At 48.3% G+C, this 17,974-nt stretch overlaps 2 protein-coding genes across 8 annotated transcripts in view; one reads left to right on the plus strand and one right to left on the minus strand.

The window, feature by feature from the left end:
* Positions 1-12,421, minus strand: part of CCDC146 (coiled-coil domain containing 146) — a 387,500-nt gene extending 375,079 nt beyond the window's left edge. The window contains exons 1-2 of one of the 6 annotated variants that reach the window (XM_063926987.1): positions 12,325-12,421; positions 5,144-5,311 (exon numbers count right to left, since the gene is read on the minus strand). In XM_063926987.1, coding sequence (XP_063783057.1) covers positions 5,144-5,302 — 159 coding nt within the window. In that variant the 5' untranslated portion in view covers positions 5,303-5,311; positions 12,325-12,421. Of the gene's footprint in view, positions 1-5,143; positions 5,312-6,715; positions 7,001-11,341; positions 11,561-12,324 lie in introns of those variants that run through there. The other 5 variants (XM_063926984.1, XM_063926988.1, XM_063926985.1 and 2 more) reach the window with 5 other exon arrangements.
* Positions 12,422-14,229: 1,808 nt separating this feature from the next.
* FAM185A (family with sequence similarity 185 member A) overlaps positions 14,230-17,974 on the plus strand; it is a 190,561-nt gene continuing 186,816 nt past the window's right edge. The window contains exon 1 of one of the 2 annotated variants that reach the window (XM_063926995.1): positions 14,230-14,840. In XM_063926995.1, coding sequence (XP_063783065.1) covers positions 14,459-14,840 — 382 coding nt within the window. In that variant the 5' untranslated portion in view covers positions 14,230-14,458. The remainder of the gene's footprint in view (positions 14,841-17,974) is intronic. The other variant, XM_063926994.1, reaches the window with a different exon arrangement.

Genomic DNA, 17,974 nt, shown 5'->3' on the forward strand with positions numbered 1-17,974 from the left:
TTCAGGCCCAGTGGCAGCCTTCAGTTGCTAAAGGGTTATATTTGCCCTCGGGTGGTGGAGTGGACCACCACCCAAGTGGGGATTTCAGCCGACCGCCGGTATTTCACCGGGTGTCAGGATTCCGGCGTCTGTATCCCGACAGCCGGGATCCCGACAGCCAGTAAATTGACTACCTCACTCCACAGACCTCTCCAAATTCTTCCTGTGTCCTACACAATTATAAACATCTTAATAATACAGAATGTACCACTCTGACAGATCATACGTATGTGCTCTTGTTGAGCCATATTTATACATATTTGGACTAGATTAGAGTCTCCATGGTACCTTCACAGAGATAGCATCATCATATGGCAGTAGATAAAAAACAAACTAACAATCTATAGCCTTGTGTCACCCCAATTATGCACCCTAGGACTGTAAATACAGCTATAAAGCTATAAAAACCAATGATGTGTACTCACCATAGGCAATTCAAGAACGGTTCACTAATACAAATTGAAAGTTTCAGGGTAACTCAGAAATATTAGACTATAATCTAACAATCCAGTACACATATTGAATATGTAGTGTACACTAGCATTAACCCCTCAATAAAATAAACATGTATTGTTTGATGAGGAGTTGTGCACATTGTCGTGGCCAGATCACCTGAATGGGCATATTTATTACAGAAAATGTACAGTTTTCAGGGAATACTTCCAAATATTAAGGATCCCTGCAGCAAATATCACTGATATTAAACTATAGGTAGTTTACTTGCCATGGTCCCTCCATTTCCAACCACAGCATCCCCCGTAGACGCTGCTTCGCATTCCGGATAGAAGATGGTGTTAACATATAGGAGCCTATGGACTATTATATAACCAACTAGCTGAACTACCCAGTGTTGACCGGGTTTACATTTACCAGTTATTAAGTTATTAATGAGTTGGATGTAACAGTCAACAAATTAAAAAAATAGTACCTTAGTAGCACTTCCAACACACCCATCAGGTGGCTGACCAGTGAAGTCTGTTATTGGAGTGTCCCCAATAGCCCTGACCCCCAGCTTTTCTTTCTGTTCAGTTTTATAATCACTTTTCCATTGTGAGATAGGTATAAAGTTTTCCTTCTGTTATCAATGTTGCTGTTCCAAGGCTTTTGGGTACATTACATTTCTTGTCTTCCCGCCTCCATTTCCGTCAGTTATTTTAGTTTACTGATTTATGGTTATTTCAGATCATTGAATTATGGTAATGTCTGTCAGTTATTACAGCTCATTCAAGTTTTCCTCAAAATCCATCCAGTGGAAGATCCAGAACAGGCTCCTTGGGTCAAAGTTCTGCCCGGCATATTACGCTGTGAGATCCGACCGATACCCTAACACCCTTAAAATCTAGCCAGGATACAACTGGACCACCTTGCATTGGTTTCATACCAACTGGTGCAGGGATGTCAGAATGCATAACCGGACAGATAAACAAACAGACCAACAAATTTTATTTATAAGATTTTGGACCAAATGTATTAAGCCTTAACAAGAGTTAAATCTGAGACGCATAAGGAGAGATAAATGACCAGCCAATCAGCTTCCTAACCGTCATGTCACATGCTGTGTTTGAAAAATGGCAGTTAGGAGCTGGTTGGCTCATGGGTCTCAGATTTATCTCTTGTTAACGCTTAATTCATAATAGATAGATACATGGCTCTGGTCCCAAAAGGGGTGGCTTTTTTTAGTTGAAACCCTGCCAGTAGTTTAGGTTGGATAATGAAGGATATGTGTAATTGTCAATTTCTATTTTCCTCGTATTCTCGTTAATCATGCTCCAAGTCTGCGCCGCTGCATTGCACTAAGCTGCCCTTATCTTTGTCCAGTCACTAACCTTATGCGAGTAGCTTTTCTGGTGATATAGCCTACTGCTGGTGAGCTGTGTGTTGCCAGGGCTCTGGAGGAGTATGACAGAGGGCAGCAGCAGCAAAGTCCTGATAAAGGCAGTTGTTACCATTATAACATCACAGCATGACCTCACAGACAGACCAGACACATAAAACAGGCCAATGCATTTTCATGAAGGGGTGGATTTTTTCACTTGAAACCTGACAGTATTTTAAGTTGGCTAATGAAGGGTATGTGCACAAAGCATATGCACACACACAAGATTTATCTGTTGGACCCCGATGATGAATGCGTTGGCCTACAGCTGCACATCAGTCACTGAAGATGCAAATCAGGAAGCAGCGGCTGCGCAAGCTAGCACTCTCCTTCCAGCTCTTCGCCGGGACGAGCCTGTATCCCTACAAGGGTGTACTGCTAAATTTGCAAGAGAAAGACCATTATCACGTTACAAATTTAGGAAAAAATTATTTCTCACATCCACATTAAAAATGTGGATTGTGATAAATCTGGGCACTTACAGTACACATATATCATTATCAGGATGCACTTATACCAACACTAATAGGGGCAAAACATATATTTGTACACACACGTAATTTACACTCCTGTACTACTCTGCATAGCCCACAGTTGCACCTGCACGCCCTCACTGAGCTTTGTCGTTACAAACCACTTACGCCTACTCAGCAACTAAATTCGCACCATGGCAGGGGCGGAACTTGTGGCAGTGCAGCCGGTGCGTTGCACTGGGGCCCCGCTGGACTGAAGGGGCCCACAGCCGCCGGCCCGGCATTACAATGAGTCACAATGGCTCATTGTATAATGCCGCCGCCAGCTATGTGCCCACTCGCCCGCCGCCAATGTCGCCCCCACCCGGCTCACAATCACACTCTCCCCACACTCACTGTGGCAGCCCAGACAGAGAAGAAGGAGGGGCCGTTCCTCCCTCATACAGACTTACTGGTTGCTGCTGTGAGGAGGGAACGCTCTCCCATCTCCTCCTCTCTCCAGCGCCTCCTCCTCCCTGACGTTCTGACTCTAAGTGAAGTGCCCCAGTCGCCTCCGATGGGGAGGAGGGGCCACCCTCTCAGCTCCTCACCACCGCATATGATCTAGCAGTGCCCACTTGAGAGACAAGCTGTCTGTCAGGAAAGGGAGGAGGGGCAGCTATTTCATCTCCTCCCCTTCCTGTTTATATTCCACTCCCTCTTTCTTTTTCTCAGTGTTTTGGCGCCGGGGATCTGACAGGGTCACACCAAGATGTTGTAGCCGACTCCGGCGCCTACTGTCATAATGGGAGGGAGGCAGGCAAGGAGCAGGAGCAAGTCATTCACTGACTCTGTGAATGCCATTTCCTTGCACAGCAGCAGCCCCTGGTAGGGATTAGAATTGCTGCAGTATATAAGAAACTGTAAATAAATAATATATTCCTAAATTAAACAGGAGGCGCAGATAGTGCAGTATAATTTTTAAAAAAAGAACATTGTACTCAAGATATGCACATACATATTAAATATAAAAACTGGCTTTTTAAAGTGACTGTCATTCAGGACAAAGTGCTCTCACATCTGGTTTCGGCGCCCCTTGTTTATTTTAGGATCATATGCTGGCTGCCCTTGGGGAAGGGTAAAGAGGGAAGCAGTAAAAACTGGCCTGATTGTAATAAGGATTCTTATTTATTATTATTTCTGTGCCACTATGGATCCACAGCGCCCATTATAGTATATAAACAAATGAGCAAAACAAGAAGAAAAAAAAAAAAACAGTTTGAGACTATATAGGAAAAGTACAAGGTATATACAGAAACCAGGGGGTTAGGTGCCATCGAAGGGAGTACTGAATTTACCATGATTTAGATTTGCAACAATGAGTATGTTGTATATAGGGCTGTTTCTTGTACATATAGCACCCAGTGTGGTGGGAGGGGCCAAATGGTATCTAGTGGTGGCCGGCATGACATAAGCAGATGTCATCAGGGGTTGCTATAATGTCCCTGGTTTACACATACACATGTACTCCCCCATTAAATTCTGTCTTTGCCCCTGAAAATCCCCAATGATGACACTGGAGACCACTAGAATGACTGGTTATCCTGTGTCATTTGAAGCCCGCTACACTATACAGCAGCAACGGCCACGTACAGTGGTGACCTTCTCTTCCTTTATTCATTGCCCTAGAAATGTTAAAGGTCCGTAGTAGTTACTAGAACAGTTAGACAAGGTGGTATATTATCATTGTATGAATGACCGCCGGTCGGGCTGCCAGCAGTCAAAATACTGATGCCGGAATTCCAAACTGTGAAATCCCGACAGGTGAGTATGCAGCCTAACCCTAGACTTCCCCTGGTGGTGCCTAAACCTAACCCTCCCCCCTTAGTGACTAAACTTAACCTTGCCCTGGTGGTGCCTAACCCCAACCCCCCCACCCGCAGCCTAACCCAAACCCCCCCTCCCCCCCGGAGTCGCCTAAACCTAACCCCCAGCACAAAGCGATCATTGCGCTCATATTTACAGAAGTCGGGATACCGGATGTCGGCGTCCCGGCGTTGGTCTCCTGACCCAGTCGATATTCCATTGTCGGGGTTCTGACAGGTGTCGGGATTTCGGCGTCTGTATTGCAACTGCCGGGATTCAGACAGACGGGATCTTAACAGCATCTCTTGTCAATCATACAGTTTAAGTCTATCAATCCGTACCTAATGTAGTTGTACTCTTTAAATGCTTAAGGCAGAGGTTTTCAAACGTCCTCAAGGCACCCCACACATACTTGAAATGAAGTAAACAAAGCACTAAGGGGGGGATTCAAATGTTTGAAAAGTCAGTTGGGAGTCTGTTTTTTCCTATCTAATATACAGGAACAAACAGACTCCCAACTGACTTTTCAAACATTTGAATCTCCCTCTAAGTCTTTTGTTTTTCTTCTGTGGGTTTGTGTTGAGTGTGGAGGGGGGGCAAAGCATATTGTTGCACCTGGGACCACCACACTCTAGTTCCGCCACTGCACCATGGCTTAGGTCATTTTTAGTTTTTCACAATGGCAGAGAATAAAGTTAATAGTATAAAGACTTATGGGTCTATTTACTAAGCCTTGGATGGAGATAAAGCGGACGGAGATAAATGACCAGCCAATCAACTTCTAACTGCCACATCACAGGCAGGATTTGAAAAGTGACAGTTAGGAGCCGATTGGCTGGTACTTTATTTCTGTCCACTTTATCTCCATTCAAGGATTAGTAAATAGACCCGTTAGTGGCATTTGTCTTACCTCATCCAAGCACTGGAAGGCAGGACTTGCAGAAACATCTTTAGGACTCTTTTCTCGTGTGTTAACAGGTGCTAATGCACTCAATGGCTTCTCCTGGACATTATCTTCTTCTGATGAAGACTCACTCATGTCGGACCTTTCTTCTGTAAAAGTGCTCATCTTTTTACTCTATTATCGAAAAAATGGGCAACATTTAGCAAAAGTAAGAGGTTTTTGTTAGCAATGCTAGTGTAATGACAGTATAAATCTATACACTGTATAGTGTAACATACCAAATTAGATACAGTGTCAGACTAGGGCATGTAGGGCCCACCGGGGGAATACAGTGGTAGGGGCCCATATTTAGGGGTGTGGCCAGTCTCTATAGGATGTGTGCCCAGCCGCCACATTGGTTTTCAGAACCATTTTGCAAGTGTTAGTCCCCTAGATAAATATATACAGTAAATACTGTAATGCATGCATGATAATGTACTAGATTAGTAACAGTACAGTCTGAAACCTGATCCCTAGAGGAGAGGGTGGGCCCCCAGGCAGTAGGGCCCACCGGCGGTTTCCCCTGTACCCCTGTGGGCCAGTCCAACCCTGATTAGATATAATGAGTAATTGTTTTAAATGATGACATGCAGGGGCATTTTAAGAGAGGAGGAGGTCCGTGTTCAGCCTCCTCCGACGGGCCCCCTCCTCTCTGCCCGGAGCGCCGTAGAGTCTGAGCTCTAGAGGGCTCAGACTCTACTGCGAAGATCTCCGGGAAAATGGCGCGGTGGCCATTTTCCCTGAGATCTCTCTACTGCGCATGCACAGAACGCCGTGAAAATGGCCGCTGGGCCATTTTCACTCTGTTCTAGCGGCGCTGCGGATGCCGGCGCTGGACTTCGGAGGGGTAAGTATTTTACAAATGGGTGCAGTGTGTGTGGTGGGGGCCCCCTCTGGACTCAGGAGCCCGTGTGCACCACACACACTGCACCCATTATAGAAACGCCAGTGATGACATGTCATCATAACTCCCAACATGACCCTCTCCAGGAGGGACAAAATGCTCTGTTTCTGGACTTTTCTCTTAATATATGATTGCTGGCACCTGTTTTTAACAGGTTAATGGTAAGAAAGGTGTTTCAGCACAGGTGAGGGCAATCAAAAATTGAGAGAGAAGTCCAGAAGCAGAGCATTCTGTCCCTCCTGGAGAGGGTCATGTTGGGAGGTATGTGTCATTAGTAAAAGAATGTAGCTCATGTACGTACATCTGAAGCTGCCGCATCTAACATGTGAAGGAATGACAGGCAACAAGAGCTGTATACTCAGGTGCACAGTGTGAATTAATTTGGTTGTCTTTGCGGAGAGTAGAGAAATGCACCAAGCCAATCTGTCTCATCAATCTGTTTTACTAAGTGTAACTCACATTTTTGGAATAATAAGCCAGAGAAAGCAGCGCGCCTGCACAGCACATTCTGTAGTAAGCATTATTAGCAAAGGTGAACATCATTTATAAGTGGTCAGACGTGCTAGACTGTACAGTGCCAAATATCACATACTGCACCTGACATATAATAACTGTATGATGAGGAGTGTGCTTACTGCTTCCTCTCTCGTTACACTACCAGCACACGCTGGAGTAGGGTGAGAGTGGCCGGCCTCTGATTTCTCACCTCCCCAACAGCGCCGCACATACAGCTGCACACATCAATTATCCGCGGGTGGTCGGCGACCCCTCACATCTGCGCTCACCTGTCACAGCTCCGCTGCCGGCGCCTCACTACACAGCCCGAGCGTCCTGCTCCATGGCAACAGCGAGACTTCTGGGTGACCGCCCCACTGTTGTGTCACCAGGGGATGTGCTGTGGGGGAGGGGGGCGTATTACAGTACAGTATGCGTGCTACTACTGGGTGATTGGAGGATAAGTACGTATCACTGCCATGTTATGTCGGCTGCTTAATAAAGAGGAAGGCGTGTGTGTTACTTGTACGGGCCTCGTTTCTGTATACCAGGGGAAATGGCTGGATAGCCATGCTGTCTGACGTTAGTTTTACAATCTCAGCTTTTCCTTTCCAGAGCGGAATGCTGGTGTCTGGCAGCAGTGGTTCTCAAACTCAACCCTAAAGTTTTCCCAGCAGGTCATGTATTAAGGATTTCAGTCTGTGGATGCAGGTGGGGTAATAACTAACCCAACAACATAGATTAACTCACCTGTGCATGATTACAGCCTTCTGCAAACATGACCTGCTGGGTTTACTTGAGAACATCTATATTTTTCTAAACCCATATTGTTATCCTTCGTGAACTGCAATTTAGATGTTTATGTAGATTAATTTGTTGTGTTGAAAATGTGAACACTGAATATTGGTATTAGTAAAAACTTTTGAACCCGACAACACCATTGTTTTCTGCACTCATCAAGTTTTTGCACCGCTGAGCGCACAACCCCAGGGCATATCAATTTTACACGACACAGAGGAGTCTGAGCGTAGTATAACCCACTTGTTATTGTTCTAAATCAGGTCACCTCAGAGTGCTGCAGCTTGCCCAAATATCTCACACTCAGTGCGCAGGTGATATGCCTCTTTGCCCATTTGATATTAACGACTATATACCCGCAGCAAGAGTGTACATATGGGACTGGCCAATGTCAGATGGAATAGGGACACCAGGACACAAATAGCCTTTGAATCACTGCTAACGACAAACAATCCACCAAATGACAATCATATTTTTTGCAACACATTTCTAAAACTAGAGAAACTGATAAAGAAGGAGACACGGTTATAGTGGGATACACACATGCTCAAAAGGTATGTGTAGAATGACCTGATACCGAAGGGTCTACACCAGTGGTTCTCAAACTGTGCCATGGCACCCTGGAATGCCTCAGGACTCTTGCAGGGGTGCCCTGGGTTGGTGGTCCAGGACCAATTCAAATTATTTATGGTCAATGTAATAGGCAAAATCAGTGCTGGTGGCTGTCAATCATAAAATATGCAAACAGAAGCAAATCTTGTCCCTCACCACACAATTAAACCCAAGGATGACATATTGTATAAACACAATTTACTTAATTTAATATTTCTTTCTAAATTTCTCAATAAGAAACTTTTGACCCAGGGGTGCCATGAAAAAGATTCTGGTACGCTAGGGCGCCGTGATTCAAAAAAGTTTGAGAACCACTGGCCTACACATAAAGAAAATACCAACACACAACCAAGATGACATAGTGGCATGAGATACTGACAGATTGTTCCAAAAAACTGATATGGGCTCTACACATTTGTCGATCCGTCGCCGAGCTGCCCGACGGTGGATATGGCCGACGGGCGACCTGGCGGTGGGAGGGCAGTGACGGGGGGAGTGAAGTTTCTTCACTCCCCCTGTCACCTGGCTCCATAGCAGTGCAGGCAAATATGGACGAGATCATCCATATTGGCCTGCATGCACATTCACATGCACATTCATCGATGGTGCCTCCACACTGAAAGATATGAACGATATCTCGTTCATTAATGAACGAGATCGTTCATATCTTTCAGTATTATCGCCAAGTGTGCATGGCCCAATACAGTTAATAGTAGACAACAATTTGAACCAACTGAAAACACTGGACTCAGAAATTGACATATTAGATCAACATCTAGAACAGGGGTGGGCAATTATTTCAGCTGAGGGGCCACTTGACATTTCCTGTCAGTATCCGAGGGCCACATACAAAATAGCAGCTCGCCCCACTTGCCAAAAATATAGGGACGTGGCTTCATGTGGAAGGGGTGTGGGCAAAAAATAATACAGATTCATATTAGGCTGCACAATAGTCTCCATTATTCAAATTGCGCCACACAGCGCCACTTACACACATTACACCAGGTAGAGCCCCTTTTACACACATTACGGCAGGTAGAGAGCCTTTTTACACATTAACATTTTATTTAGGATAATTATTGTGCAGCAAGCAAATTATCCAGTGTGTTATGGCCCCTGGGGAAAGGTGTGATACGGTGACAGAACGCGGTGGGGGTGACACGGTGACAGAACACGGTGGGGGTGACAGAACACGGTGGGGGTGACACGGTGACAGAACATGGGGGGGTGACACGGTGACAGAACACGGGGAGGGGGGGTGACAGTGACAGAACACGGGTGTGTGTCACGGTGACAGAACACGGTGGGGGTGACACGGTGACAGAACACGGGGAGAGGGGGGTGACATGGTGACAGAACACATGGGGGTGACACAGTGACAGAACACGGGGGGGGGGGGTGACACAGTGACAGAACACGGGGAGGTGACACAGTGACAGAACACGGGGAGGTGACACAGTGACAGAACACAGGGGGTGTGACATAGTGACAGAACACGGGGGGTGTGACACAGTGACAGAACACGGGGGGTGTGATATAGTGACAGAACACGGGGGGGTGACAGTGACAGAACACGGGGGGTGTGACACAGTGACAGAACACGGGGGGTGTGACACAGTGACAGAACACGGGGGGTGTGACATAGTGACAGAACACGGGGGGTGTGACACAGTGACAGAACACGGGGGGGTGACAGTGACAGAACACGGGGGGGTGACAGTGACAGAACACGGGGGGTGACACAGTGACAGAACACGGGGGGGGTGACACAGTGACAGAACACGGGGGTGTGACATAGTGACAGAACACGGGGGGGGGTGACAGTGACAGAACACGGGGGGGTGACAGAACACGGGGGGGTGACACAGTGACAGAACACGGGGGGGGTGACACAGTGACAGAACACGGGGGGTGACACAGTGACAGAACACGGGGTGGGGGGGTGACATAGTGACAGAACATGGGGGTGACATGGTGACAGAACATGGGGGGGTGACAGTGACAGAACAAGGGGGGGTGACACAGTGACAGAACACGGGGTGGGGGGGTGACATAGTGACAGAACATGGGGGTGACATGGTGACAGAACACGGGAGGCGTTGGTACAGCGAGAGCTAAAGATCTCTCCCCCAAACCTAAAAACAGTCTGACGCCACTGTCTGCACACACAAATATATGCACACTATCACACACACACACACACACACACACACACACACACACACACACACACACACACACACACTTTCTTTCACTTTTCCCATTAACTTATTGATCTGGCTGGCAGTGGCAGGAAGGATGGATCTGTAGCAGTCTGGCTCTTGTCCCGTGTAGCTCCGCCCCCTGAGGTCCCGTGTAGCCCCGCCCCTTACCGGCACGTAGCCCCGCCCCCTTCTCGGCTGTACACAGCCGTTGTCACTGGGGACTCTGGAGGAGGCTGCTTCAGCGCAGCAGCAGGAGCAGCAGGGGAGAGAGGCGCCGCTGGCAGCTTGGAGGTACTGCAGTGCAGAGCAATGACAAGCAGCTCAGCCGGTCGGGCCGCTTGTCATTGCTCGCTGGTGGGAGGCAGTGGGCCGGGCAGGATCGGTTTGCGGGCCACATCCGGCCCACGGGCCGTATTTTGCCCACCCCTAATCTAGAACCATAGAAGAAAGAGAAAGAATTTAAGGGGGATATTCAATTGTTTGAAAAGTCAGTTGGGTGTCTCTTTTTTTCCTATCTAATAGACAGGAAAAAAAACAGACACCCAACCAGCTTTTCAAACATTTGAATTCCCCCCTAAGAATCTATCAGAGCTCAGAGCCACTAGGTTGCTAAAAGGGGATATAAAACTCATTGGGGGGGAATTCAAATGTTTGAAAAGTCGGTTGGGTGTCTGTTTTTTCCTGTCTATTAGATAGGAAAAAACAGACACCCAACTGACTTTTCAAACAATTGAATATCCCCCATTGAGACTAGGAAATGCAAGATTCTCAGGGTTAGGTTTGGGGTAGACAAATTACCCAAACAGAGGACAAAATGACAAAAGCCACACAGAACAGGGACACCCACCCACATACACCGAGGCATAAACAAGATCACTAAAAGTCCCATTTACAAAAAATAATAATTTCTCTTACGTCCTAGAGGATGCTGGGGACTCCGTAAGGGGAGGGGCTACAGGTCAGAGCCTTATCCCTTTGCTGGACTTCACCACCGGGTACTGTGGGCCATATGCAAACTTTTTTTAATAAAACCGACCTGTGCCCCTGCCCTGGTGGTCTAGTGGGGTCCCTGTACTGCCACAGTGTCCACGCCTCCCAAAGGCCGCGCCGGATCGCGATTTCCAGCGGGTCCCACCTGGGGGACCCTCTTACCTCCTCCCCGAGTGCGGCCATGCGATTCCGGAGAGCTGCGGCTGGTGTGTGTGCCTAGAGAACCGGAGCCTCCGCTGTAAGTACCCGGCAACCAGGGACACGGGAGTATAGAGCGCCGCTGGGGGAGGTAAGGGACCTGCAGCAGAAGATGTCAGGATGACATCTAGCACTGATAGTGCCTCTGCTGCAGCCCTTGAAGTCTTCTATCATCACTTTTGAAAAGCTTTTTCAGGGCTGCTGGAGCAGCCCTACCTGTTAGCTGCCTGCACTGCAGGCACCAACTTACAAACTGAGCTCCTGTGCAAGGAGGCGGGAATATAGAGGAGGCGGCGCTGAGCATCTTGGGAACAGTCAAAGCTTTAGTCTGTTGGTGCCTCGGATCAAGATCCTACTCTACATCCCGCTGTTATCCCTGTGGAACCCAGTGTACCCCGCTGCAGAAATTATATATAACAATGCACGGTCTGAGACCGGATGTATATATCAGAATACTCGTACAATATATTCTGGCACAGGTACACTTGTTCTTAACTAACGCTGTCTTAATATCGACATGTAGAATACTTAAGTGCTTGTAAAACCACAGCGCTGATGTACAGGCAGGTTTATAAAGGTTACCTTACCCTGCTGTCCCGGAAACCAGTCGCATCTATTTTAGAAAATGGCGCCCAGCGTCTCAGTCAGGGTGTGAGGGAGAGTGTGAGGCAGCTCCAGGGTGGGAACACCAGCAGTAGATGGCACCCTGGGCCGGGGGAGAGGCTACAGGTCAAGCGCCAGTTCCCCTATGCTGGACTTCACCACCTGGTACTATGGAGTCTGATTAAAATGGATATTAGTATAACTGACCTGTACTCCTATGCCCTGGTAGAAATAGTGGGGTCCCTGCTCAGTTACAGTGACCACGCCGGCGTCGCGGTCCGTCTCCCTAGGTATGCAACAGGAATGCAATTTAGTGGCGGGTTCTGCCTGGGGAACCCTCTTACCTCCTCCCCGTTGCATCCACGCGAACCAGGAGAGCGTCTGCGACCGTGTGCCTAGAGCCGGAGCGTCTCTGCCGCAAGTACCTGGGAACAGGCAGCGGGAGTATGCAACGCTGCATGGGAGGTGATGGAGCTGCAGTGCTGAAGTGTCACCATGACATACAGCGCTGACAGCCCAGTTTTGAAGAAATTTTTTGTCAGAAAAAGCTTTTTCAGGGCTGCCCAGTGCAGCCCTCCTGTTAGTGACTGCTTCTACAGGCACCAACTCAAAACTGAGATCACAGTGCCTGGAGGCGGGGTTGTAGAGGAGGCCCCACAATGCATCCTGGGACAGCCTAAAGCTTTAGCCTATTGGTGTCTCTCTGGATCAAGATCCACTTTACACCCAATGTTTTCCTGTGTTAACCATTACTGGCTGCCTGTACCCTATACAGTAAATCAGTGTTTCTCAACATTGTTCCTCAATGCAGTGCTGTCACATTGCGGGTGTGGCCCATACCCGGGTGTCACCCGCCAAGGGGCGACACCAAATTACAGTCTCCTGCTCGGTAAGAGGAGCCGGGTGCTGCAAAGTAATATTATGTGCAGCAACCCGGCTCCTGTCACCCTGTAGAAGCCAGCACTGCAGGCACACCAGTCTCCGGGGGCAGCCCGCATCTCCCGAATCCCCGGCGTGACAAAAACGCGGGTTGCGGTGCATAGCCACACCCCCTCCATGAAGCCACACTCCATTGCATCGCAGTTGGATAGCGGTCACAAACACGGGGTGGGTGTTAGCATGCTGGATGACCTTGCCCTGTGATTGGCGGTCCCCAACATGGTCAATGTGCTGGGATGTCTGTGTGAAAACTAGGTACGGCCATTGATGATTCCATATCATGGATGGTCTATGACTTATGGTGACCTAGTTTACCACTGATGGGGAGAAAACCATACGGTTTCCCACCATCAATAATACAGAGCCACCAACTTTTTTGTGTGTTTTCCCCCATCCAAGGTGACAGAACACAGAGCCTAGCTGCCGTAAAATGTGGCCCCCAGGCTCTGATTTGCCCACAACCCATTGAACAGTAAAGCAGGGGTGATCATTAGTGGGTGAAACAACTGATGGTTCCCTCACAGATGTAGGGACAGCCGTCAATGACTAGAAACCATCAACGGTCACCAGACACTATTTAATAGTTTTACCATAGTGGAGATACAAATAGTTTCCTACCATCAATAGTAGTAGATGTAGGTCAATCCCCCCCCTTGCCCCCAAACTGCAGAGTACTGCAGTTGCTGAGCAGGGCTGCTAGGCTGTCAGCCAGCTACCCTGCGCTGCTCCTGACTCCCCCACACAACCAGTGTGTGTGAACTATAGGGGGGTACACAGGGTGTGTATCGGGATGCCGGGATCCCGGATCGCAGAATGTGGGCTCGGTGGCGACCGCCACGGGTTCTATTCCCACTCTATGGGTGTCATGGACACCCACGAATGGGAATAGTCCCTGCTGGTCGTCATGCCGACATAAATGTCGATATTGTTTATTTTAAGACTGAAATCGTCCACTGCGTATGGGGATAATATTGGTGACCGACAAACGATGCACGCTCCTGCTTGCCGTTCAGCAATTACCAATATTGAGCTGGCATGCAGCTCAACCCGTCAATGTCTTGCTGAGCTGCATGTTCGGGAATGCCGGCAGTGACGTCACTGAACGCTATCGTTGAATGATATAGTCATCCATCGCCGGCAATTACCAATCGCCTAGTGTGTGTACTCGCCTTATGTGCTGGGATGGGTTGGCCCTACTCTTACTGACTTGACAGGCTAAGCTCAGCTGTCAGACAGCAGCCAAGCCCCACCCCCAGCTCATACACTGTGCTGAGATTAATATGCGCGAAGTGCGTCGTCAGTGTGTGAAACGGGGAAGCCTGTCTGGCGCACAGTACATTCAATACAGTATAACCACGAGTAAACATTCTCGGTCTGGGGCACGTCTAACATCTGGAGCTAGGCATTCTGGGAGATGTAGTTGCCTGCGCCGCCGCAGCTATGCAGCGCACCGCTCGTGTGACTACAGTTCCCGTCAGCCGGGCCGCGGACACGTAGCGAGCGCAGAAGAAGGATGTGTATGGACGGTCTAGGGCAGCAATGGTCTCCCTGGCGTATCGCGGCGGCCTGTGGTGGGCTCTCCTGAGGGGCGCACGGGCAGCACCATGCCGGCACTGGGGCAGCAGGGCCACTGAGCCCCGGAATACACCCCTCAAGCAATGGACGCTAATCGTGAACCCGCTGAGCAGCCTGAGGGTAAAGCTGCCGTGCAATGTGCGGGTGAGACCCCAGGACCCGCTCTCCTACCCGGACGCTGACCGGGTGTTTGTCACGGTGAGCGGGGTGGACCGCAACGTGCATCGGGGGCTGGATTTGGACAACATTGAAGTCAGATACGACGAGGAGTCCAAGCAGGTGCTGATCACCTCGCAGGACATAGACAGCCAGACCTGTGTAGATGTCGCCACTCCGGTGCGCTTCGGTACGTAGTAGCCCTGTGTCCCCCGGCCCCCGTACTGGCACCGCTCTGCCCCGCTGTCGTTACCCCCAGCGGGTGTAGTACAGCAGGTGTGCGGTGTGACGCCGCACTGCAGGCGTGTTTGTTGCTGGTACACTTTTTGTTCAGCTTTAACTTTTTCTTTCACTACTATTCTTCTGCTTCTTCTCATTTTAGTAATTTCTAATTCCTTTTGTGCTGTTTTACATTTTCTTTATACATTTTAGTGATGTTGACTGCGTATTAATTTAATGTTTTAGTTAAAGGTAGCAATTATAAAATGAGTTATTTCTTCAAAATATGCATTTATCTGTATGTGTTTTATGGAAATATAGCATCATTGGTGCCCTATGTCACTTGGGATTCCCTGCTTTTATAGCTGTGACTTGCACTTGGCAATCCTGCGCTCACATCCACTAGTTTTATGACCTCTGTTTGGTTAGCCCCTTAGGGATGACTGGGGTGTATTAGTGAGCCTGAGGTGGTGCACACGCTGGGTAATATGGAATTTGGTGAGAGCCGGAACAGTCTAAACGCCAGACCAGACTGGCTTCCTGCACAGACCCCTGCCGAGGTTGAGGTCTCTGTGTGTGTCACCTTGTATGTGACAGCTGTCACACAGCAAATGGTGCAGGAAGACACGCGCACACAGCTCCACAGTAACGGAGGTCTTTGCAGGGAGGCGGTACGGACCGATCAGGCTTTCACCCAATCCCAGCTAATATCACACATCTATGGTAGTTTTCTGAACTCATTTCTAAATATGCCCAATAATGATTCAATTCATTTAAATTGGATTATTGTAGAACACTGCATTGTTTTTAGCCCACTTGTTGCAATATTTTCATGTCCTATCCAGCATAACAACTTATATGTGAGACAACTAGATTTTGAAAAGTGTATTCATTAGCTGGCTACGCACTGACCACATTTTAAACAAATTTGCTGGTAATGACCATTCGTTACAACATAATTGTTTTATCATCCAGTGTGTACACACCATATCGCTATCAATGTACGCTCGTGCAGGTTGCTATTGACTGTCTCTGTCATCTGTACATGTATCTCAGTTTCGATAATGTCGTTAATGACTAGGACCATAACGTGCAGTGTGTACGCTACAAACGACTAACAACTATTTCTCTGACGTCCTAGTGGATGCTGGGTACTCCGTAAGGACCATGGGGAATAGACGGGCTCCGCAGGAGACTGGGCACTCTTTAAAGAAAGATTAGGTACTATATCTGGTGTGCACTTGCTCCTCCCTCTATGCCCTTCCTCCAGACCTCAGTTAGAATCTGTGCCCGGCTCGAGCTGGTTGCACACTAGGGGCTCTCCTGAGCTTCTAGTAAAGAAAGTATTTATTAGGTTTTTTATTTTTAGTGAGATCTGCTGGCAACAGACTCACTGCTACGAGGGACTTAGGGGAGAGAAGCGAACCTACCTGCTTGCAGCTAGCTTGGGCTTCTAGGCTACTGGACACCATTAGCTCCAGAGGGATCGAACACAGGCCCAGCCTCGGTCGTCCGGTCCCGGAGCCGCGCCGCCGTCCCCCTTGCAGAGCCAGAAGCAAGAAGAACATCCTGGAAATCGGCGGCTGAAGACTCCGGTCTTCATTAAGGTAGCGCACACCACTGCAGCTGTGCGCCATTGCTCCCTATGCACACCACATACTTCGGTCACTGATGGGTGCAGGGCGCTGGGGGGGGGGGGCGCCCTGGGCTGCAATTAGAGTACCTTACATGGCGAACAGCACATAATATAGTCTGATAAACTATATATGTGCAAAAATCCCCCGCCATAATATAAATATAAAGATCTGGAGAAGTCTGCCGTGAAGGGGGCGGGGCTATCTCCCTCAGCACACTGGCGCCATTTCCTCTTCACAGCTCCGCTGGAAGACAGCTCCCCAGGCTCTCCCCTGCAGTTTCCAGGCTCAAAGGGTAAAAAAGAGAGGGGGGGCACTAAATTTAGGCGCAAACTGTATTGTATAGCTGCTATAGGGAAAATCACTTTGTGTTAGTGTAAATCCCTGATTATATAGCGCTGTGGTGTGTACTGGCATACTCTCTCTCTGTCTCCCCAAAGGACTTTGTGGGGTCCTGTCCTCAGTCAGAGCATTCCCTGTGTGTGTGCGGTGTGTCGGTACGGCTGTGTCGACATGTTTGATGAGGAGGCTTATGTGGAGGCGGAGCAGGTGCCGATAAATGTGATGTCACCCCCTGCGGGGTCGACACCAGAGTGGATGGATATGTGGAAGGTTTTACACGACAGTGTCAACTCCTTGCATAAAAGGTTCGATGACATAACAGCTGTGGGACAGCCGGCTTCTCAGCCAGTAGAAAAAAAAAAAAAAATATACAGCGCTGCTTGACACAGTATGGTCTATGAATAAATGTATTTAATATATAAAAAAAATTTTTTATAATTAAAATTACAAACACTTTAGTACAATTAAAAACTTAATGTGTCTCATAAATGACTACAGGTGGACTTGAGGATCTGTTAATGCCGACATTCAAACAAATTAGACAAACACCAGTACAAGCACAGTCATAATGATGGACCAGATGTATGTTAATTCATCCAATTGGATGCATTTACCAAGTCTGTGTTCCGTTTAGAAAGGATCCCGTTAGATGTAAGTCCGTGTGGCAACGGTATTATGGTTGGGGTCCTGGTTCACAGTTCACTTGGAACTCCGTGTTCCGTTAAGTGGATCCTCTATAGATGTTGTAGGCAATGGCAATGCCAGTAGGGGTCCTGGTTCACGGAGATAAAGATGGAAGCAGAGGTCCTGACTGCAAGTAGTGGTGTATTGGAGGTACTGGTCAGCATGTGTCCACACAGGTCTTTGCCTAACGTGTTTCGCTGCTCCATCGTTATCTCCGTGAACCAGGACCCCTACTGGCATTGCCATTGCCTACAACATCTATAGAGGATCCACTTAACGGAACACGGAGTTCCAAGTGAACTGTGAACCAGGACCCCAACCATAATACCGTTGCCACACGGACTTACATCTAACGGGATCCTTTCTAAACGGAACACAGACTTGGTAAATGCATCCAATTGGATGAATTAACATACATCTGGTCCATCATTATGACTGTGCTTGT

Source organism: Pseudophryne corroboree, chromosome 6, assembly GCF_028390025.1.
Source record: "Pseudophryne corroboree isolate aPseCor3 chromosome 6, aPseCor3.hap2, whole genome shotgun sequence".
Taxonomy (NCBI): Eukaryota; Metazoa; Chordata; class Amphibia; order Anura; family Myobatrachidae; genus Pseudophryne; species Pseudophryne corroboree.